Source organism: Patagioenas fasciata, chromosome 31, assembly GCF_037038585.1.
Source record: "Patagioenas fasciata isolate bPatFas1 chromosome 31, bPatFas1.hap1, whole genome shotgun sequence".
In the NCBI taxonomy this organism is placed as follows: domain Eukaryota; kingdom Metazoa; phylum Chordata; class Aves; order Columbiformes; family Columbidae; genus Patagioenas; species Patagioenas fasciata.
In genome coordinates, this window is record NC_092550.1 from 3,790,065 (window position 1) to 3,813,624 (window position 23,560).

The 23,560-nt window shown below is 60.3% G+C and overlaps 1 protein-coding gene across 7 annotated transcripts in view; it reads right to left on the reverse strand.

Moving 5' to 3' along the window:
- Positions 1-23,474, reverse strand: part of ATP1A3 (ATPase Na+/K+ transporting subunit alpha 3) — a 33,445-nt gene extending 9,971 nt beyond the window's left edge. The window contains exons 1-12 of one of the 7 annotated variants that reach the window (XM_071800531.1): positions 23,184-23,474; positions 18,236-18,319; positions 16,801-16,860; positions 15,125-15,328; positions 13,184-13,297; positions 10,347-10,481; positions 9,115-9,232; positions 7,259-7,527; positions 5,813-6,011; positions 3,889-3,998; positions 2,556-2,690; positions 1,263-1,455 (exon numbers count right to left, since the gene is read on the reverse strand). In XM_071800531.1, coding sequence (XP_071656632.1) covers positions 1,263-1,455; positions 2,556-2,690; positions 3,889-3,998; positions 5,813-6,011; positions 7,259-7,527; positions 9,115-9,232; positions 10,347-10,481; positions 13,184-13,297; positions 15,125-15,328; positions 16,801-16,860; positions 18,236-18,319; positions 23,184-23,189 — 1,627 coding nt within the window. In that variant the 5' untranslated portion in view covers positions 23,190-23,474. Of the gene's footprint in view, positions 1-237; positions 247-1,262; positions 1,456-2,555; positions 2,691-3,541; positions 3,576-3,888; positions 3,999-5,269; positions 5,286-5,467; positions 5,496-5,812; positions 6,012-7,258; positions 7,528-9,114; positions 9,233-10,346; positions 10,482-12,069; positions 12,110-13,183; positions 13,298-15,124; positions 15,329-16,800; positions 16,861-18,235; positions 18,359-23,183 lie in introns of those variants that run through there. The other 6 variants (XM_071800530.1, XM_071800532.1, XM_071800535.1 and 3 more) reach the window with 6 other exon arrangements.
- Positions 23,475-23,560: the final 86 nt, after the last annotated feature.

A 23,560-nucleotide genomic window follows, 5' to 3' on the forward strand; every position in this document is an offset into this window, starting at 1 on the left:
GTGACCCCCCTGAACCCCCCCAAATCACCCTGAAACCCCACAGACCCCCCTGAACCCCCATATCCCTCCCTGAACCCCCATATCCCCCCCTGAGCATCATCATCCTCCTGGTACCCATTACAGCTGCATCCCCAGGAGATGCTGCCCCAGGGACCCCCAAATCCCCCTGTATCCCCCCCAAATCCCTTCGCATCCCCCCCAAATCCCCCCAGGACCCCCCCAGGGCTCCCCCTGTACCGAGGACCCTCTCCCCAAGCCCCCCCAGCCCCCAAGGGGCCCCAAACCCCCCCAAATCCCCCTCAACCCCATCCCCATCATCCTCCCTGGTACCCACTGCAGCTGCATCCCCAGGAGATGCTGCCCCGGGGACCCCCAAATCCCCCTGTATCCCCCCCAAATCCCTTCGTATCCCCCCCAAATCCCCCCAGCACCCCCCCAGGGCTCCCCCTGTACTGAGGACCCTCTCCCCGAGCCCCCCCATTCCCCAGGCCGCCCCAAATCCCCCTCAACCCCATCCCCATCATCCTCCTCCCTGGTACCCACTGCAGCTGCATCCCCAGGAGATGCTGCCCCGGGGACCCCCAAATCCCCCTGTATCCCCCCCAAATCCCTTCGTATCCCCCCCAAACCCCCCCAGCACCCCCCCAGGGCCCCCCCCGTACCGAGGACCCTCTCCCCAAGCCCCCCCAGCCCCCCATATCCCCCTTGGCCCCATCCCCATCATCATCCTCCCGGTACCCACTGCATCTGCATCCCCAGGAGATGCTGCCCCAGGGACCCCCAAATCCCCCTGTATCCCCCCCAAATCCCTTCGTATCCCCCCCAAATCCCCCCAGGACCCCCCCAGGGCTCCCCCTGTACTGAGGACCCTCTCCCCGAGCCCCCCCAGCCCCCCATATCCCCCTTGGCCCCATCCCCATCATCATCCTCCCTGGTACCCACTACAGCTGCATCCCCAGGAGATGCTGCCCCGGGGACCCCCCAAATCCCCCTGTATCCCCCCCAAATCCCCTCGTATCCCCCCCAAACCCCCCCAGCACCCCCCCGGGGCCCCCCCCGTACCAAGGATCCTCTCCCCGAGCCCCCCCAGACCCCCATATCCCCCTTGGCCCCATCCCCATCATCATCCTCCTGGTACCCACTGCATCTGCATCCCCAGGAGATGCTGCCCCGGGGACCCCCCAAATCCCCCTGTATCCCCCCCAAATCCCCTCGTATCCCCCCCAAACCACCCCAGCACCCCCCCAGGGCCCCCCCCGTACCGAGGACCCTCTCGCCGAGCCCCCCCAGCTCCAGATACGCGTTCTGGAAGGCCTCCTTCATCTCCTCGTCCAGCGGCTGCTCCTTGCCCTGGAGCAGGATGGTGGAGCAGCGGTCCAGGATGCGCTCGGGCGCCCCCTTCATCACCAGCAGGTACCGGTTGTCGTTGGGGTCCTCGGTCTCGTGGATGGAGAGCTGGGGGGGGGGGGGGACATGGGGGGGTCAAAAGGGGACCCCCCCGCACCCATCCCCCCCCCCAACATCCGTCACCCCCCTTTAATTTGGCCCCCATGGGGGGATTTTGGGGTGACCCCAGGAATTGAGTCCAATGGGGGATGTGGGTGAGATGGGGGATTTGGAGGGGATGCTGCAATTTTGGGGGGACCTCCATGGTTTTGGGGACCCCCCCATGTTATAGAGACCCCCCCCCCCAATGCTACGGGGACCCCCTCATGTTATAGAGACCCCCCCCCCATGCTATAGAGACCCCCCCAAAGTTATAGGGGTGCTCAATAGGTCTGGAGGGACCTGATGGACCATGGGAGGGACCCAGTGAGTTTGGGGGGGATGCAGCAGCTTTGGGGGGGTCGTTGCAATTTTGGGGGGACCCTGCGGGTTTTGGGGACCCCCCCATGTTATAGAGACCCCCCCATGCTATAGAGACCCCTCCAAAGTTATAGAGACCCCTCCAAAGTTATAGGGACCCCCCCAAAGTTATAGGGGGTGCTCAATAGATCTGGAGGGACCTGATGGACCATGGGAGGGACCCAGTGAGTTTGGGGGGGATGCGGCAGTTTTGGGGGGGTCGCTGCAATTTTGGGGGGACCCCGCGGGTTTTGGGGACCCCCCCCATGTTATAGAGACCCCCCCCATTCTATAGAGACCCCTCCAAAGTTATAGAGACCCCCCCAAAGTTATAGGGACCCCCCCAAAGTTATAGGGGTGCTCAATAGGTCTGGAGGGACCTGATGGACCATGGGAGGGACCCAGTGAGTTTGGGGGGGATGCGGCAGTTTTGGGGGGGTCGCTGCAATTTTGGGGGAACCCCCATGGTTTGGGCACCCCCCCCATGTTATAGAGACCCCCCCCATGCTATAGGGACCCCAACTCAGGTTTGGGAACCCTCCTTGTGTTATAATGGGGGCTCAATAGCTCTGGAGGGACCTGATGGACCATGGGAGGGACCCAGTGAGTTTGGGAGGGATGCGGCAGTTTTGGGGGGGTCGCTGCAATTTTGGGGGAACCCCCATGGTTTTAGGGACCCCCCCGTGTTTTGGGGACCCCCCCAGAGGTACCTGGTACTTGTTGGTGGAGTTGAAGGGGATTTCGGCCACTTTCTTGTTGCGCTCCCTCATGAGCTTCACGGAGCCCGAGGAGAGCTCGATGCATTTCAGCAGCGCCGACTCGGAGGCGTCACCGGCCACGTCGCGCTGGGGGGCACGGGGGGGTCCCCAAAATCATGGGGGGGTCCCCAAAGTCCGGGGGGGTCCCCAAAGTCCGGGGGTATCCCCCCAAAATCCTGGGAACCCCCCCCAATCTTCCCTGTGTCCCTGGGACCCCCCAAACCCTTCCCTGGTGCTCAGGTGGCCCTGGAGGGAACATGGGGGTCAGGGGGGTCCCCAAAATCATGGGGGGTCCCCAAAGTCCGGGGGGGTCCCCAAAGTCCGGGGGGGTCCCCCCAGAATCCTGGGAACCCCCCCCAATCTTCCCTGTGTCCCTGGGACCTCCCAAACCCTTCCCTGGTGCTCAGGTGGCCCTGGGGGGAACATGGGGGTCAGGGGGGTCCCCAAAATCATGGGGGGGTCCCCAAAGTCCGGGGGGGTCCCCCCAGAATCCTGGGAACCCCCCCCAATCTTCCCTGTGTCCCTGGGACCTCCCAAACCCTTCCCTGGTGCTCAGGTGGCCCTGGGGGGACATGGGGGTCAGGGGGGTCCCCAAAATCATGGGGGGTCCCCAAAGTCCGGGGGGGTCCCCCCAGAATCCTGGGAACCCCCCCCAATCTTCCCTGTGTCCCTGGGACCTCCCAAACCCTTCCCTGGTGCTCAGGTGGCCCTGGGGGGACATGGGGGTCAGGGGGGGTCCCCAAAATCATGGGGGGGTCCCCAAAATCCTTCTCCTGCCCCCTGCAGGTTGGGGACACTCTACTGTCCCCCTATAGGATGGGGATGCTCCCCAGCAGGTTGGGGACACTTTGCTGTCCCCCTATGGGATGGGGACACCCCCTGCGCCCCCTACAGGTTGGGGACACCCCACTGTCCCCCTATAGGATGGGGACACCCACCTTGAGGATGGGGACGTTGTCCTGTCCCTGTCCCTTCCCCTATAGGTTGGGGATACCCCCAACACCCCCAGCAGGTTGGGGACACCCCCAGCGCCCCCTGCGGGTTGGGGACACCCCCTTGAGGTTGGGGACACCCCTTTGAGGTTGGGGACACCCCCAGCGCCCCCTGCAGGTTGGGGACACCCCCAGCAGGTTTGGGGACACCCCCAGCGCCCCCTGCAGGTTGGGGACATCCCTAGCAGGTTGGGGACACCCCCAGCAGGTTTGGGGACACCCCCAGCGCCCCCTGCAGGTTGGGGACACCCCCAGCAGGTTGGGGACACCCCCTTGAGGTTGGGGACGCCCACCTTGAGGATGGGGACGTTGTCCTGCCCCCCCTTGAAGACGGCGCGGTTGCAGAGCCCCGCGATGTGCGACAGCGCCACCCAGGTGGCCGAGCTCTTGTCGAAGGCCGTGCCTGGGGGACACGGGGGACACGGAGGGGACGTGGGGGTCAGGGGGGACAACAACCCCCAACACCCCCCAGTAACCCCCAATACCCCCCAAATGGTCTCCCAGTCCCTCCCAGTGGCCTCACCAGTCTGGTCCTCAGTGGTGTTGACCTCAATGTCCCCCAATGTCCCCCAATGTCCCCCAATGTCCCAGTTCCCTCAGTGGACTGGTCCTCAATGGTGTTGACTTCAATGTCCCCCAATACCCCCCAGTAACCCCAATGTCCCCCAATACCCCCCAGTAACCCCAATACACCTCAATACATCCCAACAACCCAAATGCACCCCAATACCCCCCAATAACCCCCATGCCCCAGGTCTCCCAGTCCCTCCCAGTGCTCCCAGTGCCCTGACCATACTGGTCCTTGGTGGTGTCGGCCTCAATGTTCCCCAGTACCGCCCAGTTCCCCCAGTAACCCCAATACTCCCCAATACACCTCAATACATCCCAATAAACCCCAATACACCCCAATAACCCCCATGCCCCAGGTCTCCCAGTCCCTCCCAGTGCTCCCAGTGCCCTGACCAGACTGGTCCTTGGTGGTGTCGGCCTCAGTGTCCCCCAGTTTCCCCAGTACTGCCCAGTTCCCCCAATAACCCCAATACTCCCCAATACACCTCAATACATCCCAATAAACCCCAATACGCCCCAATAACCCACATCCCCCAGGTGGCCCCATCCCTCTCAGTGCTCCCAGTCCCTTCCAGTCCATCCCAGTCCTCCCAGTGCCCTGACCAGACTGGTCCTCGGTGGTGTTGGTCTCAATGTCCCCCAATGACCCCCAATACCACTCAGTTCCCCCAATACACCCCAATGACCCCCAATACACCCCAATGACCCCCAATACACCCCAATGACCCCCAGTCCCTCCCAGTCCCTCCCAGTGCCCCCCAGTCCCTCACCGGACTGGTCCTGGTGGTGTTGACCTCAATGTCCCCCAATACCCCCAGTAACCCCAATACCCCCAGTTCTCCCCAATAACCCAAAGACCCCCACCCCCCGGGTCCCCCAGTCCCTCCCAGTTCATCCCAGTCCCCCCAGTCCCTCATCGGATTGGTCCTGGTGGTGGTGACCTCAGTGTCCCCCAATGACCCCCAATACCACTCAGTTCCCCCAATACCCCCCAATGACCCCCAATACACCCCAATGACCCCTAATACACCCCAATGACCCCCATTTCCCAGTCCACCCCAGTCCCCCCCAGCGCTCCCAGTGCCTCCCAGTCCCCCCACGCACCGGACTGGTCCTCGGTGGTGTTGACCTCAATGACCCTCAATACCACTCAGTTCCCCCAATACCCCCCAATGACCCCCAATACACCCCAATGACCCCCAATACCCCCCAATGACCCCCAATACACCCCAATGACCCCCATCTCCCAGTCCATCCCAGTCCCCCCCAGTGCTCCCAGTGCCTCCCAGTCCCCCCACGCACCGGACTGGTCCTCGGTGGTGTCGGCCTCAATGTCCCCCAATGACCCCCAATATCACTCAGTTCCCCCAATACACCCAATGACCCCCAATACACCCCAATGACCCCCATCTCCCAGTCCACCCCAGTGCCCCCCAGTGCTCCCAGTGCCTCCCAGTCCCCCCACGCACCGGACTGGTCCTCGGTGGTGTTGACCTCAATGTCCCCCAATGACCCCCAATATCACTCAGTTCCCCCAATACCCCCCAATGACCCCCAATACACCCCAATACACCCCAATGACCCCCATCTCCCAGTCCACCCCAGTGCCCCCCAGTGCTCCCAGTGCCTCCCAGTCCCCCCACCCACCGGACTGGTCCTCGGTGGTGTCGGCCTCGTGGATCTGGTTATCGAACCACATGTGCGCCACCGTCATGCGGTTCTGGGTGAGGGTCCCGGTCTTGTCGGAGCAGATGGTGGAGGTGGAGCCCAGGGTCTCCACGGCCTCCAGGTTCTTCACCAGGCAGTTCTTGCGCGCCATGCGCTTGGCCGTCAGCGTCAGGCACACCTGGGGGGAGAAACGGGGGGGACACGCACATTGGGGGGGGTCTCTTACCCCCCTGTGCCCCCTTGTGTCCATTTGTGCCCCCCAAGTTGGGGATGGGGCCTCCTGGGGTCACCATTCCATGTAGAGACCTTGGCCAACCTACTCTTGGCCACCAGTGCTGGGAACACTTGGGGGCAAAAATGGGGGGGGACACACAAATTGGGGGGACCTTGGACCCCCTTAGACCCCCCTGTGCCCCCTTGTGTCCCTTTGTGCCCCCCAAGTTGGGGACAGGGCCTCCTGGGGTCACCATTGAGTGTAGAGACCTTGACCAACCTACTCTTGGCCATCAGTGTCAGGAACACTTGGGGGACAAAAATGGGGGGGACACACAAATTGGGGACGTCTTGGACCCCTTGGACTCCCTTGGACCCTCCTGTGCCCCCTTGTGTCCCTTTGTGCCCCCCAAGTTGGGGACAGGGCCTCCTGGGGTCACCATTGAGTGTAGAGACCTTGACCAACCTACTCTTGGCCATCAGTGTCAGGAACACTTGGGGGACAAAAATGGGGGGGACACACAAATTGGGGGGGCCTTGGACCCCTTGGACTCCCTTAGACCCCCCTGTGCCCCCTTGTGTCCATTTGTGCCCCCCAAGTTGGGGACGGGGCCTCCTGGGGTCACCATTCCATGTAGAGACCTTGGCCAACCTACTCTTGGCCATCAGTGTTGGGAACGCCTGGGGGACAAATATGGAGACATACACACAAATTGGGGGGCTATTGGACCCCCTTGGACCCCCTTGTGTCCCTTTGTGCCCCCTTGTGTCCCTTTGTGCCCCCCAAGTTGGGGACAGGGCCTCCTGGGGTCACCATTATGGGGACATGAACCTCTAGGCCTTGGCCAACCTGAGCTGGGCCGTCAGCATTGGGAACACTTGGGGGGCAAAATGGGGGGTGACATGGACATTGGGGGGAGTCTTGGACCCCTTTGAACCCCCCTGTACCCCCTTGTGTCCCTTGGTGCCCCCCAAGTTGGGGACGGGGCCTCCTGGGGTCACCATTATGGGGACAGGGACCCCCAGGCTGGGCCATCAGCATCAGGAACACTTGGGGGTCACCCCATAGATCCCCCCCTATATCCCTGTACACCACCCCCTCCACCCCACAGACCCCCCTATATCCCCCTACACCACCCCCTCCACCCCACATATCCCCCCCCAGCCCCCTATATCCCCCCCCAGCCCCCTATATCCCCCCACGGCACTCACGGTGACGGTGGCCAGCAGCCCCTCGGGCACGTTGGCCACGATGATGCCGATGAGGAAGATGACGGCCTCCAGCCAGGTGTAGCCCAGGATGAGCGAGAGGATGAAGAAGGAGATGCCGAGGAAGACGGCGACGCCGGTGATGAGCTGGATGAAGTGCTCGATCTCCACCGCGATGGGCGTCTTGCCCACCTCCAGCCCCGAGGCCAGCGTGGCGATGCGGCCCATGACGGTGCGGTCACCCGTGGCGATCACCACCCCCCGCGCCGTGCCTGGGGGGACACGGGGGGTCAGGGGTGCCAAAACACCAACATAATGGAGACAGAACCCAACCCAACTCAAGAGAACCCAACAGAACCCAACTGGACCCAACCCAACCCAAGAGAACCCAACAGGACCCAACTGGACCCAACCCAACCCAAGAGAACCCAACAGGACCCAACTGGACCCAACCCAACTCAACCCAACTCAAGAGAACCCAACAGGACCCAACTGGACCCAACCCAACCCAAGAGAACCCAACAGGACCCAACTGGACCCAACCCAACCCAAGAGAACCCAACAGGACCCAACTGGACCCAACTCAACTCAACCCAACTCAAGAGAACCCAACAGGACCCAACTGGACCCAACCCAACTCAACCCAACCCAAGAGAACCCAACAGGACCCAACCCAACTCAACCCAACTCAAGAGAACCCAACAGGACCCAACTGGACCCAACTCAACCCAAGAGAACCCAACAGGACCCAACTGGACCCAACCCAACTCAACCCAACCCAAGAGGACCCTAAGGAAGGTGGTGAGGTGGCCCCATGACAGTGCGGTCACCCATGGCGATCACCACCCCCTGCGTCGTGCCTGGGGGGACATGGGGGGGTCAGAGGTACCAAAACACCCAAGAGAAGCCAACGGGACCCAACCCAACTCAACGGGACCCAAGAGAAGCCAACGGGACCCAAGAGAAGCCAACTCAACCCCACTCAAGAGAAGCCAAGAGAACCTCAAGAGACCTCAACCCAACCCAACCCAACTCAACCCAACTCAACCCCACCCCAAGAGAACCCCAAGAGAACCCAACTCAAGAGAACCCCAAGAGAACCCAACTCAACCCAACCCAAGAGAACCCAACTCAACCCAACCCAAGAGAACCCAACTCAACCCAACCCAAGAGAACCCCAAGAGACCTCAACCCAACCCAACTCGACCCAACTCGACCCAACTCGACCCAACTCGACCCAACCCGACCCAACCCAAGAGAACCCCAAGAGACCTCAACCCAACCCAAGAGAAGCCCAAGAGACCCCAACCCAACTGAACCCAACCCAACTCAAGAGAAGCCAAGAGAACCCAACTCAACTCGACCCAACCCGAGAGAACCCCAAGAGACCTCAACCCAACCCAAGAGAAGCCCAAGAGACCCCAACCCAACTCAACCCAACTCAACCCAACCCAACACAACCCAACCCAACTCAACCCAACCCAACTCAACCCAACCCAACTCAACCCAACCCAACTCAACCCAACCCAACTCAACCCAACCCAACTCAACCCAACCCAACTCAACCCAACCCAACTCAACCCAACCCAACTCAACCCAACCCAACTCAACCCAACCCAACTCAACCCAACCCAACTCAGCCCAACCCAACCCAACCCAACTCAACCCAACTCAAGAGAAACCCAAAAGACCCCAACCCAACCCAACTCAACCCAACCCAACCCAGCCCAGCCCAGTCCAAGAGAAGCCAAGAGGACCCCAACTCAACCCCAACTCAAGAGAAGCCAAGAGGACCCCAAGAGGACCCCAAGAGGACCCCAAGAGGACCCCAAGAGGACCCCAAGAGGACCCCGTCTCACCCTCGACGCAGTTGGTGGAGAAGAAGGTGATGTTGCGGGTCTCCAGGGGGTTGTCGTGGGTGCAGTCGGGCGAGCGCGTCTGTGGCTCCGACTCCCCCGTCAGTGACGAGTTGTCCACCTGGGGGGGCAGGACGTGGGGCTGAGGGGTTTGGGGGGGTCCTCAAGGGGTTTGGGGGTTCCTCAAGGGGTTTGGGGGGGTCCTCAAGGGGTTTGGGGGGGTCCTCAAGGGGTTTGGGGGGGTCCTCAAGGGGTCCCGAAGGGGTTTTGGTGGGGGATTTGGGGGAGGTTGAAGGGGTCGGGGGGGTCCTGAAGGGGGGTTCTGAAAGGTTCAGGGGGGTCTGAGGGGGTTTGGGGGGGGTCCTGAAGGGGGTCAGGGGGATCTCTGTGCATTTGGGGGGTGCATCTGTGCAATGTGGGGGGGTCCCTGTGCACTATGGGGGGTGCAGGTGCATCTGTGCGCTTTGGGGGGGGTCTCTATGCAATATGGGGGGGTGGTCTCTATGCAATATGGGGGGTGCAGGTGCCTCTATGCAATATGGGGGGAGTCCCTGTGCAATATGGGGGAGTCCCTGTGCAATATGGGGGGGTGCAGGTGCCTCTATGCAATATGGGGGGGGTCTGTGCACTATGGGGGGTGCAGGTGCATCTGTGCAATATGGGGGGGTCTCTATGCAATATAGGGGGTCTCTATGCACTATGGGGGGGTCTCTATGCAATATGGGGGGGTCCCTGTGCACTATGGGGGGTGCAGGTGCATCTGTGCAATATGGGGGGTCTCTATGCAATATGGGGGGTCTCTGTGCACTATGGGGGGGTCCCCGTGCACTATGGGGGGGTCCCCGTGCACTATGGGGGGTGCAGGTGCATCTGTGCAATATGGGGGGTCTCTATGTAATATGGGGGGTCTCTGTGCACTATGGAGGGGTCCCCGTGCACTATGGGGGGGTCCCCGTGCACTATGGGGGGTCTCTGTGCACTATGGGGGGGTCTCTATGCACTCTGGGGGGTGCAGGTGCATCTGTGCACTATGGGGGGTCTCTATGCACTCTGGGGGGTCTCTATGCACTCTGGGGGGGTCTCTATGCACTCTGGGGGGGTGCAGGTGCATCTGTGCAATATGGGGGAGTCCCTGTGCAATATGGGGGGTCTCTATGCACTCTGGGGGGTCTCTATGCACTCTGTGGGGTCTCTATGCACTCTGGGGGGGTCCCCGCGCGCTCTGGGGGTCCCACCTTGCAGCCGTGGGCCGAGATGATGCGCAGGTCGGCGGGGACGCGGTCGCCCCCCTTCACCTCCACCAGGTCCCCGACCACCACCTCCTCGGCGTTCAGCTGCATCTTCTCGCCCTCCCGGATCACCAGCGCTTGCTGGGGGGGACGGGGGGGTCACGGCGCGGAACACCCAAAACGGCCCAAAAACGGCCAAGAATGGCCCAAAAATACCCCCAAAACGGCCCAAAAATACTCCCAAAACAGCCCAAAACCGGCCCAAAAAACACCCAAAACACACCCCAAAAAACACACCCCAAAAAACACACCCCAAAAAACACACCCCAAAAAACACACCCCAAAAAACACCCCAAGACCACCCAAAAAACACCCCAAAAAACACCCCAAAAAACACCCCAAGACCACCCCAAAAAGCACCCAAAAAACACCCAAAAAAACACCCAAAAAAAACACCCAAAAAAAACACCCAAAAAAAACACCCAAAAAAAACACCCAAAAAAACACCCCAAGACCACCCAAAAAACACCCCAAGACCACCCAAAAAACACCCAAAAAACACCCAAAAAAACCACCCAAAAAACACCCAAAAAACACCCAAAAAAACCACCCAAAAAACACCCAAAAAACACCCAAAAAAACACCCAAAAAAACACCCCATAAAAAACACCCAAAACCCACCCAAAAACAACCCCAAAAAAACCACCCAAAAACGGCCCAAAAAAATCACCCAAAAAACCCCCCCAAAAAACCCAAAAAAACCCCAAAAAACCACCCAAAAAAAAACCCCAAAAAACACCCAAAAAACCTCCAAAAATGACCCAAAAAACCACCCAAAAACGGCCCAAAAACCACCCAAAAAAAACCACCCAAACCCCCCCCCAAAAAAACCCCAAGAACCCACCCAAAACCACCCCAAAAACCCCCCAAAAAACCCCCCAAAAACGACCCCAAAAACGACCCCAAAATCATCCCAAAACAACCCCAAAATGGCCCGAAACGGCCCAAAATCATCCAAAACCAGCCCAAAATCACCCAAAAAATGACCCAAAAACGACCCCAAAAATCCCCCAAAACGCCCAAAAAACGACCCTCAAAAAACCACACCCAAAATGGCCCCAAAAATGGCTCCCGAAACGACCCAAAAACGGCCCGAAAACCACCCTGAAAATCACCCCAAAAATCATCCCGAAACAACCCAAAAACGACCAAAAACGGGCCCAAAAAACAGGCCTAAAATCACCCAAAAACGGCCCAAAACCACCCCCAAAACGACCCCCAAAAAATGGTCCAAAAAAAGCGCCAAAAATAGGCCAAAAATCACCCCCAAAGCGACCCAAAAAATGACCCAAAATCATCCCAAAACGGCCCAAAATCATCCAAAACCGACCCAAAACCGATGCAAAATCATCCCAAAACAACCCAAAAACGACCCCAAATCACCCAAAGATCACCCCCAAAACGATCCAAGATCATCCCAAATCACCCCAAAAACGGCCCAAAATTGGCCCAAAAAACAGCCCCAAAAAAGGCCCAAAATCAGCCCAAAACGGCCAAAAACACCCCAAAAATCAACCCCAAATCGACCCAAAAATCAACCCCAAAACACCCAAAAACGACCCCCAAAAACCAACCCATTTCTAACCCCCCTTCCCCACTGTTCAGGCCCCCCATCTATTTTGGGGTCCCCCATGTTTTGGGGTCCCCCCCATTTTCGGGGTCCCCCCACCTGTGGCACCATGTTCTTGAAGGACTCCATGATCTTGGAGCCCCCTTCCCCCCCATTTTTGGGGTGTTCCCCCCCATTTTCGGGGGGTCCCCCCCATTTTCGGGGTCCCCCCACCTGTGGCACCATGTTCTTGAAGGACTCCATGATCTTGGAGCCCCCTTCCCCTCCATTTTTGGGGTGTTCCCCCCCATTTTCGGGGTGTTTCCCCCCATGTTTGGGGTCCCCCCATTTTCGGGGTGTTCCCCCCCATTTTCGGGGTGTCCCCCCCAATTTCGGGGTGTCCCCCTACCTGGGGCACCATGTTCTTGAAGGACTCCATGATCTTGGAGCCCCCTTCCCCTCCATTTTCAGGGTGTTCCCCCCCATTTTCGGGGTGTTTCCCCCCATGTTTGGGGTCCCCCCATTTTCGGGGTGTTCCCCCCCATTTTCGGGGTGTCCCCCCCAATTTCGGGGTCCCCCCACCTGTGGCACCATGTTCTTGAAGGACTCCATGATCTTGGAGCCCCCTTCCCCCCCATTTTCGGGGTGTTCCCCCCCCTGTTTTGGGGTGTTCCCCCCCATTTTCGGGGTGTTTCCCCCCATGTTTGGGGTCCCCCCCATTTTCGGGGTCCCCCCCATTTTCGGGGTCCCCCCACCTGTGGCACCATGTTCTTGAAGGACTCCATGATCTTGGAGCCCCCCTTCCCCCCCATTTTTGGGGTATTCCCCCCCATTTTCGGGGTTATTCACCCCATGTTTGGGGTCCCCCCCATTTTCGGGGTCCCCCCCATTTTCGGGGTGTCCCCCCCATTTTCGGGGTCCCCCCACCTGTGGCACCATGTTCTTGAAGGACTCCATGATCTTGGAGCCCCCTTCCCCCCCCATTTTTGGGGTGTTCCCCCCCATTTTTGGGGTTATTCCCCCCATGTTTGGGGTCCCCCCATTTTCGGGGTGTCCCCCCCAATTTCGGGGTCCCCCCACCTGTGGCACCATGTTCTTGAAGGACTCCATGATCTTGGAGCCCCCTTCCCCCCCATTTTTGGGGTGTTCCCCCCCATTTTCGGGGTGATTCCCCCCCATGTTTTGGTGTCCCCCCCATTTTTGGGGTGTCCCCCCCAATTTCGGGGTCCCCCACCTGTGGCACCATGTTCTTGAAGGACTCCATGATCTTGGAGCTCTTGGCCTCCTGGTAGTAGGAGAAGCAGCCGGTGATGATGACGACGGCGGCCAGGACGATGCCCAAGTAGAGCTGGGGGGAACGGGGGGTCAGGGCACCCCAAAACTCACCCGACCCACAGAGCCCAGAACCTGACCCATAGCGCCCCAAACTGCCCCAAAACTGCCCCAAAACGGACCCAAAACGGACCCAAAGGGTCCCAAACTGCCCTAAAACTGCCCTAAAACTGCCCTAAAACTGCCCTAAAACTGCCCTAAAACTGCCCTAAAACTGCCCTAAAACTGCCCTAAAACTGCCCTAAAACTGCCCTAAATGGACCCAAAACGGACCCAAAACGGACCCAAAACGGACCCCAAAACGGACCCATAGAGCCCCAAACTGCCCCAAAACGGACCCCAAAACGGACCCCAAAACGGACCCCAAAACGGACCCCAAAACGGACCCCAAACGGACCCCAAAACGGACCCCAAACTGCCCTAAAACTGCCCCAAAACGGACCCCAAAACGGACCCCAAAACGGACCCCAAACGGACCCCAAAACGGACCCCAAAATGGACCCAAAGGGTCCCAAACTGCCCTAAAACTGCCCTAAAACTGCCCTAAAACTGCCCCAAAACTGCCCCAAAACTGCCCCAAAACGGACCCAAAACGGACCCAAAACGGACCCAAAACGGACCCAAAACGGACCCAAAACGGACCCAAAACTGATCCCAATTGGCCCCAAATTGGCTCCAAAACTGACCCACAGAGCCCCAAACCTGACCCATAGCGCCCCAAAATGCCCCAAAACGGACCCAAAACGGACCCATAGCACCCCAAACTGCCCCAAAACGGACCCCAAACTGCCCTAAAACTGCCCTAAAACTGCCCTAAAACTGCCCTAAAACTGCCCTAAAACTGCCCTAAAACTGCCCTAAAACTGCCCTAAAACTGCCCTAAAACTGCCCTAAAACTGCCCTAAATGGACCCAAAACGGACCCAAAACGGACCCAAAACGGACCCCAAAACGGACCCCAAAACGGACCCATAGAGCCCCAAACTGCCCTAAAACTGCCCCAAAACTGCCCCAAAACGGACCCCAAAACGGACCCCAAAACGGACCCCAAAACGGACCCCAAAACGGACCCCAAAACGGACCCATAAGGTCCCAAACTGCCCCAAAATGGCCCCAAAACGGCCCCAAAATGGCCCCATAGAGCCCCAAACTGCCCTAAAACTGCCCCAAATTGACCCCAAAACGGACCCAAATCGCCCCAAAACTGCCCTAAATCGCCCCCAAATTGGCCCCAAAACTGACCCAAAGAGCCCCAAACTGCCCCAAAACTGCCCCAAAACTGCCCCAAAACTGCCCCAAAACTGCCCCAAAACTGCCCCAAAACTGCCCCAAAACCGACCCCAAATCGTTCCTGAATCGCCCCAAATTGGTCCCAAAACGGACCCCAAAATTGACCCAAAATCACCCAAAATCACTTCAAATCACCCCAAATTGTACATCATTGTTGGACGACCCCAAAATCACCCAAAATCACCCCAAAATTGTACATTATCATTGGAAGGTTCGTCCTCGGTGCGGCCTGGATGCCGATGGACGGGAACCCCCAGCCCCCAAAATCACCCCAAATCACCCCAAAAATCACCCCAAATCACCCCTAAAAAGACCCAAATCACCCCCAAATTTTACATTATCATTGGAAGACCTCAAACTACCCCAAATCACCCCAAAACTGACCTAAAAGACCCCAAAATTGTACATTATCATTGGAAGGTTCGTCCTTGGTGCGGCCTGGATGCCGATGGACGGGGATCCCCCAGCCCCCAAAACCACCCCGGATCACCCCAAAAATCACCCAAAATCACCCCAAAACCCCCCAAATCACCCCAAAACCCCCCAAACCGTACATTATCGTTGGAGGGCTCATCCTCGGTGCCGGCCTGGATGCCGTAGGCCAGGAAGCAGAGGATGGCGCCGATCCAGAGCAGGATGGAGAAGCCCCCGAAAAGCTGCCGGCAGAATTTGACCCATTCGGGGGTGGTCGGGGGGGGCGTCAGCGCGTTGGGGCCATCGCGGGCCAGGATCTCCTGGGCCTTGCTGTGCGTCAGCCCCTAAAACGGGAGAAATACACCCAAAATTCAGCCCAAAATGCACCCTGGGCCTTGCTGGGCCTTAGGCCTTAAAATCGGCAAAAATGAACCCAAAATGTGGGGGAATTCCCCCAAAATTCATCCCCAGGGACCCCAAAATACACCCCAGGATCTCCTGGGCCTTGCTGTGCCTCAGCCCCTAAAACGGGAGAAATTGACCCAAAATTCAGCCCAAAATGCACCCTGGGCCTTGCTGGGCCTTGTTGGGCCTTAGGCCTTAAAATCAGCAAAAATGAACCCGAAATGTGGGGGTATCACCCCAAAATTCACCCCCAGGGGCCCCCCAGGGTGTCCTGGGCCTTGCTGGGCGTCATCCCCTTAAATGGGAGAAATTCACCCAAAATTCAACCCAAAATTCACCCCCAGGATCTCCTGGGCCTTGCTGGGCCTCAAGCCCTGAAAACGGGGAAAATTGACCCAAAATGTGGGGGAATCGCCCCAAAATTCACCCCCAGGATCTCCTGGGCCTTGCTGTGCGTCAGCCCCTAAAATGGGAGAAATTGACCCAAAATTCAGCCCAAAATTCACCCCAATATACACCCTGGGGTGTCCTGGGCCTTGTTGGGCCTCAAGCTCTGAAAATGGGAGAAATTGACCCAAAATGTGGGGGAATCGCCCCAAAATTCACCCCCAGGGACCCCCCCAGGATCTCCTGGGCCTTGCTGGGCCTCAGCCCCTAAAACGGGGGAATTCAACCCAAAATTCAGCCCCAAAATGCACCCTGGGGTGTCCTGGGCCTTGCTGGGCCTCAGGCCCTAAAACAGGAGAAATTGACCCAAAATTCACCCCCAGGGACCCCAAAATGTGGGGAAATCACCCCAAAAAGTGAAGGGAATCACCCCAAAACAGACCCTACCCAGGGACCCCAAAATTGGGGGAAATCACCCCAAAATTTACCCCCCCAGGGACCCCAAAATTAGGGGGAAATCACCCCAAAATTCACCCCCCCCCCAGGGACCCCAAAATCGGGGGAAATCACCCCAAAATCACCCCCCCCAGGGACCCCAAAATTGGGGGAAATCACCCCAAAATTCACCCCCCCAGGGACCCCAAAATTGGGGGAAACCACCCCAAAATTCACCCCCCCGGGGACCCCAAAATTGGGGGAAATCACCCCAAAATTCACCCCCCTGGGGACCTCAAAATTGGGGGAAATCACCCCAAAATTCACCCCGCCCCGGGGCCCTAAAATTGGGGGAAATCACCCCAAAATTCACCCCCCCCAGACCCCAAAATTGGGGGAAATCACCCCAAAATTCACCCCCCCAGGGACCCCAATAAAGAGAATGAGACCCCCCCAAAAAGGCCCCAAAGTGGGGAGAAACCCCCCCAAAAGAGCCAAAATTCCCCCAAAAAGAGCCACCCCCCCAAAATTAGGACCCCCCCCCAATTAAGGGACCCTCCCCCCCCCCAATTTTGGGGACCCCCCCCACCTGCACGCAGTCCGTGTTGTATTTCCTGCAAACCTCCTCGATCGACATCTTGTGCTCGGTCTGGGGGGGACACAGTGAGACCCCCCCCCAAATACACCCCCCGGGACCCCCCCCAAAATAAACAGCCCCCCCAAAGCCTCCAGGACCCCCAAAAACCCCCAAATCCCCCCCAAAAACCCTCAAATCCCCCCCATTCTCACCATGGTTCCCCCCATTCTCCCCATGGCCACATTCAACCCCCAGCCCCCCAAATTACCCCCAAATACCCCCCAAAACTCCAAAAACCCCCCCAAACCCACCCCCCCACACTCCCCATGACCCCCCCAGACCCACAGCGCCCCCAAAACCCCAAACCCCCCCCATTCTCACTATGGTTCCCCCCAAAATCCCCCCATTCTCCCCATGGCCACATCCAACCCCCAGACCCCCCAAACCCCCCAATTTACCCCAAATTACCCCCAAACCCCCCCCAAAACCCAACCCCCCCACTCCCCATGACCCCCCCAGACACCCCCAGACCCTCCCAGACCCCATGACCCCCCCAGCTCCCCCAAACCCCCCATGACCCCCATGAACCCCCATTCTCCCCATGGCCACATCCAACCCCCAGACCCCCCAAACCCTCCAATTTACCCACAAATTACCCCCAAACCCCCCCCAAAACCCAACCCCCCCCCACTCCCCATGACCCCCCCAGACACCCCCAGACCCCCCCAGCCCCCCCGACCCCCCCATTCTCCCCATGGCCACATCCAACCCCCAGACCCCCCAAACCCTCCAATTTACCCCCAAATTACCCCCAAACCCCCCCCCAAAACCCAACCCCCCCACTCCCCATGACCCCCCCAGACACCCCCAGCCCCCCACGACCCCCCAACCCCCCCAAACCCCCTAAATTACCCCCCAAACCCCCCCAAATGCCCCCATTCTCACCACTCCCCATGGCCACATCCAACCCCCAGATCCCCCAAACGCTCCAATTTACCCCCAAACCCCCCCCAAACCCCCCAAACCCACTCCCCCCACACTCCCCAGACCCCCCCAGCCCCCCAAAAACCCCCAGCCCCCCACGACCTCCCCAGCTCCCCCAAACCCCCCATGACCCCCATGAACCCCCATTCTCCCCATGGCCACATCCAACCCCCAGACCCCCCAAACCCCCCAATTTACCCCAAATTACCCCCAAAACCCCCCCAAAACCCAACCCCCCCCACTCCCCATGATCCCCCCAGACACCCCCAGACCCTCCCAGACCCCATGACCCCCCCAGACCCCCACGACCCCCCCATTCTCCCCATGGCCACATCCAACCCCCAGACCCCCCAAACCCCCCAATTTACCCCAAATTACCCCCAAACCCCCCCCCAAAACCCAACCCCCCCACTCCCCATGACCCCCCAGACACCCCCAGCCCCCCCGACCCCCCCATTCTCACCATGGCCACCTCCTTCTTGAGATCGTCCAGGTCTCGGGTCTTGCTCTTCCCCTTTTTGGGGGAGTCCTTGTCCCCCCCCTTGTCCTGCGTGGTGGCCACGCGGTAGCTGTCGGAGCCACCGAACTGGGGGGGGGTCACCCTGGGGGGGGGCCCCGAAACCACCCCCCCCCCAACCCCGGGACCCCCCCATCGGGGACCCCCAAAACTGCATAGAAACCCCCCCAAAAATCACCCCCCCCACCCCAAACGGAGTCCACTGGGACCCCTCCCAACCCCACAAACGTCACAGGGACCCCCCCACCCCAAACTGGGGGCACTGGGATCCCCCCCAAACCCCAAACTGGGACCCCCCCACACCTCAAATTGGGGGCACTGGGACCCCACCCCAACCCCACAAACATCACAGGGACCCCCCCACCCCAAATTGGGGGCACTGGGATCCCCCCCAAACCCCAAACTGGGACCCCCCCCCACCTCAAATTGGGGACACTGGGACCCCCCCACCCCAAACTGGGGGCACTGGGACCCCCCCAACTCCAACGGGGACCCCCAAAACTGCATAGAAACCCCCCCAAAAATCACCCCCCCACTCCAAACGGGGGGCACTGGGACCCCCCCCAAACCCCAAACTGGGATCCCCCCCCACCCCAAACTGGGGGCACTGGGAACCCCCCCAACCCCCCAAACATCACAGGGACCCCCACCCCAAACTGGGGACACTGGGACCCTCAAAACTGCATAGATCCCCCCCCCCAAAAATCACCCCCCCAGTTCATCTCCAGATCAAACTGGGGACACTGGGACCCCCCCCCACCCCAAAGTGGGGGCACTGGGACCCCCCCCAAACCCCAAACTGGGGACACTGGGACCCCTCCCAAACCCACAAACATCACAGGGACCCCCCCACCCCAAACTGAGGGCACTGGGACCCCCCCCAAACCCCAAACTGGGACCCCCCCACACCTCAAATTGGGGGCACTGGGACCCCCCCAACTCCAACGGGGACCCCCAAAACTGCATAGAAACCCCCCCAAAAATCACCCCCCCACTCCAAACGGGGGGCACTGGGACCCCCCCCAGGACCCCAAAAATGCACAGACCCCCCCAAACATCACAGCCCCCCCCCCCCCCCAAAATGGGGACACTGGGACCCTCCCCTACATCAAACTGGGGGCTCTGGGACCCCCCCCCGAACCCCCAAAACCTCACAGGACCCCCCCAGCCCCCCCCAAACCCTCCCCCATCCGGATCAGCCCAAGGTCACTGGGGGGGGGGGGGGGGATTTGGGTGCCCCCCCCGCACCATCTGCTCCGTTAATCCGGCCCTGACCGGGGGGGAGGGGCGGGGGGGGATGGGAAAAGAGGGGGGGATGGGAAAGGGGGGGGGCGATTCTCATCACCCCAAATCTGCCCGGGGGGGGGGAATTTGGGGGGATTTGGTGACCCCGAGATGCTGGGGGGGGGACACAGGGACCCCCCCAAAAGTCATTGGGGAGGGGGGGAAATTGGGGACCCCCCCCCCATGCAAACCCCCACCCGGAGCCATTGCCATGGGGGGGTCCCCATTTCTATGGGGGGTCCCTATTTTTTGGGGGGGGTCCCCATTTCTATAGGGGGGTCCCCATTTTTTGGGATCCCCATTTCCATAGGGGGGGTCCCTATTTTTGGGGGCCCCCAATTCTATGAGCGGGTCCCTATTTTTTGGGGGGGGTTCCCCATTTCTATGGAGGGGTCCCCATTTCCATAAGGGTCCCCAATTCTATGGGGGGGTCCCTATATTTTGGGGGTTCCCCATTTCCATAGGGGGGGGGTCCCTATTTTTGGAGGGCGATCCCATTTGGGAGGGATCCCTATATTTTGAGGGGGGGTCCCTATTTCTATGGGGGGGTCCCCATTTCTATGGGGGGGTCCCCATTTCCATAGGGGTCCCCATTTCCATAGGGGGGTTCCCTATATTTTGGGGCACCCCCTATATTTGGGGACCCTTTCCCCCTAGGGGGGGGGGACACCTTTCAACCCCCCCCTCCCCAATGCGGCTCCTTTAAGGCGCGTTAATTAGTGCCCTAATTAGCGCTGTAATGAGGGGCGCAGCCGGACAGGCGCTGCGGAACCTGCGGACGCGATTGGGGACATCGGGGGGGGGCACGTTTGGGGACATCGGGGGCACATTTGGGGACAGTTCGGGTGGATTTGGGGACATCGGGGGCACGTTTGGGGACATTTCAGATGATTTTGGGACATTTTGGGCAGATTCGGGGACATCTCAGATGGTTTTGGGGACATCGGGGACACATTTGGGGACATTTCGGGCACATTTGGGGACGTTTCAAGCAGATTTGGGGACATCGGGGACAGATTTGGGGGCATTTCAGATGATTCTGGGGGCACCCGGGGCACATTTGGGGACATCGGGGGCACATTTGGGGACATTTCAGATGATTTTGGGGACATCGGGGGCACATTTGGGGACATTTCAGATGATTTTGGGGACATCGGGGACACATTTGGGGACATTTCGGGCACATTTGGGGACATTTCTGGCACATTTGGGGACATTTCGGGCACATTTGGGGACATCGGGGACAGATTTGGGGGCATTTCAGATGGATTTGGGGACATCGGGGGCAGATTTGGGGACACTTCAGATGGTTTTGGGGACATCGGGGACACATTTGGGGACATTTCGGGCACATTTGGGGACATCGGGGGCAGATTTTGGGACATTTCAAGCGGATTTGGGGACATCGGGGACACATTTGGGGACATCGGGGACACATTTGGGGACATTTCGGGCACATTTGGGGACATTTCGGGCACATTTGGGGACATTTCAGATGGTTTTGGGGACATTTCAGATGGTTTTGGGGACATCGGGGGCAGATTTGGGGACATCGGGGGCAGATTTGGGGACGCGGGGCTTTGCACGAGGACGCGCACGGGGACACGGGGACAGACACACGGACACGAGTGACGGGGACACGGGGACAACGGGACAGGGACACGGGGACACACGGGGACACACGGACACGGGGACACACGGACACGGGGACACACGGACACGGGGACACGGGGACACGCGGCCCAGGCCCCGCCGGCTGGCGCGGGGACAAGGACACGGGGACACTCGTGACACGGCGAGGGGGGGGTGGGGGCGGGGACACGGGGACACACGCGCGTCCCCTCGCGCGGGAAAGGGGGGGGGGGGGGAGGAGGAAGGGGGGGGCGGGGCGCCCTGCGGCACCTGGCGCGCGCGTTTTGCACGCGCGTTTTGCACACGCACCCCCACCCCCCCCACGGCCCCTCATTAGCGCCTCGCGATGTTCATTAGCGCCTTGCACACCCCTTGCACACCCAGCTGCAGCATCTTGCACGCTCATTAGCACCTTGCACACCCAGCTGCACCGTGCACCCCTTCGCACCCCTATCTGCACCCCCTTGCACACCCAGCTGCAGCCCCATAGCGCCTTGCACGCCCCTGCGGCATCTTGCACACTCATCAGCCCCTTGCACACTCATCAGCCCCTTGCACCATCACCTGCACACTCATCAGCCCCTTGCACCCCCTTGCAGCCCCTTGCACACTCATCAGCCCCTTGCACCCCCCTTGCAGCCCCTTGCACACTCATCAGCCCCTTGCACCCCCCTTGCAGCCCCTTGCACACTCATCAGCCCCTTGCACCCCCCTTGCAGCCCCTTGCACACCCCTGCAGCATCTTGCACACTCATCAGCCCCTTGCACCATCACCTGCACCTTGCACCCCCCTTGCAGCCCCTTGCACACTCATCAGCCCCTTGCACCCCCCTTGCACACCCCGCGCACACCCCCGGCTCCTTGCACACTCAATTAGCACCTCGCACCCCCTTTGCACACCCAAGAGCACCCTGCACCCCCCATAAGCACCTTGCACGCCGCTTGCACCCCCTTCTATACCTTGCACACCCCTGCGGCACCGTGCACCCCCAATTAGCACCGTGCACCCCCAATTAATTAGCACCGTGCACAACCCCCCAGCACATTACACCCCCAATTAGCAGTTTGCACCATCATTAGCGCCTTGCACACCCTTGACACACCCGATATCACCGTGCACCCCCCCTTGCAGCACCCTGCACCCCAACATCAGCACGGCGCACCCCCAATTAGCACCTCGCACCCCTAATTAGCACTGTGCACCCCCAATTAGCCCCTCGCACCCCCAATTAACACCGTGCAGCGTCATTAGCGCTTTACACACCCCATATCACCTCGCACCCCCCCTTGCAGCATCCCGCACCCCCCCATTCGCACCGTGCACCCCCCAATTAGCATCCTGCACCCCTAATTAGCCCCTCGCACCCCCAATTAACACCCCGCACCATTAGCGCCTTGCACACCCTTTACACACCCAGTATCACCTTGCACCCCCCCTTGCGGCATCCTGAGCACCCCCAATTAGCACGGCGCACCCCTAATTAACACAATACACCCCCTATTACCCCCTCACACCCCTAATTAACACCGTACACCCCTAATTACCCCCTCGCACCCCAATTAACACCGCGCACCGTCATTAGCGCTTTACACACCCGATACCACCTCGCACCCCCCTTGCTGCATCCCGCACCCCCCCCCCATTAGCACGGCGCGCCCCTAATTAGCACCGTGCACCCCAATTAGCACTTCGCACAAGCCCCCAGCATCCCGCACCCCCAATTAACACAGTGCACCCCCAATTAGCTCCGTGCAGCGTCATTAGCGCTTTACACACCCTTTGCACACCCGATATCACCTCGCACCCCCCCCCCCCCCCGCCTCCTTGCGGCTTCTTGCACCCCCATTTAGCACCGTGCACAAGCCCCCCAGCACATTACACCCCCAATTAAGACCTCACACCCCCAATTAACACCGTGCACCCCTAATTACCCCCTCGCACCCCCCAATGACCCCCGGCTCCGGTTCCCGCACGTACCCCCATGGCGGCGGCGGGGGCGGCCGAGCGGAGCCCGGGGCGCTGGGGCCGGAGGGTCCGGGGGGTCCCGGGGCGCTGGGGCCGGAGGGTCCGGGGGTCCCGGTCCGGGGGTCCCGGGCTGTGGGTCCGGGGGGGTCCGGGGGGTCCGGAGCGGAGCGGCCCCGGCGGCTGCGAACCCGGGACTGGGGCGGGGGCCGCGGAGCCACCGGCGTCTGGGCTGGGGGGGGGGGGCGTGGAGCGGCCAATCAGAGAGCGAGGAGAGACCCCCCCCCCTTCTTCCCAGCGCCTTGGCCACGCCCCTTTTACTGCGGATCCGGGGGGGGGGGGGGGATGGATGCGATTGCCCCCCCCCTGCAATGCAGCGCAACCCCCCGCCC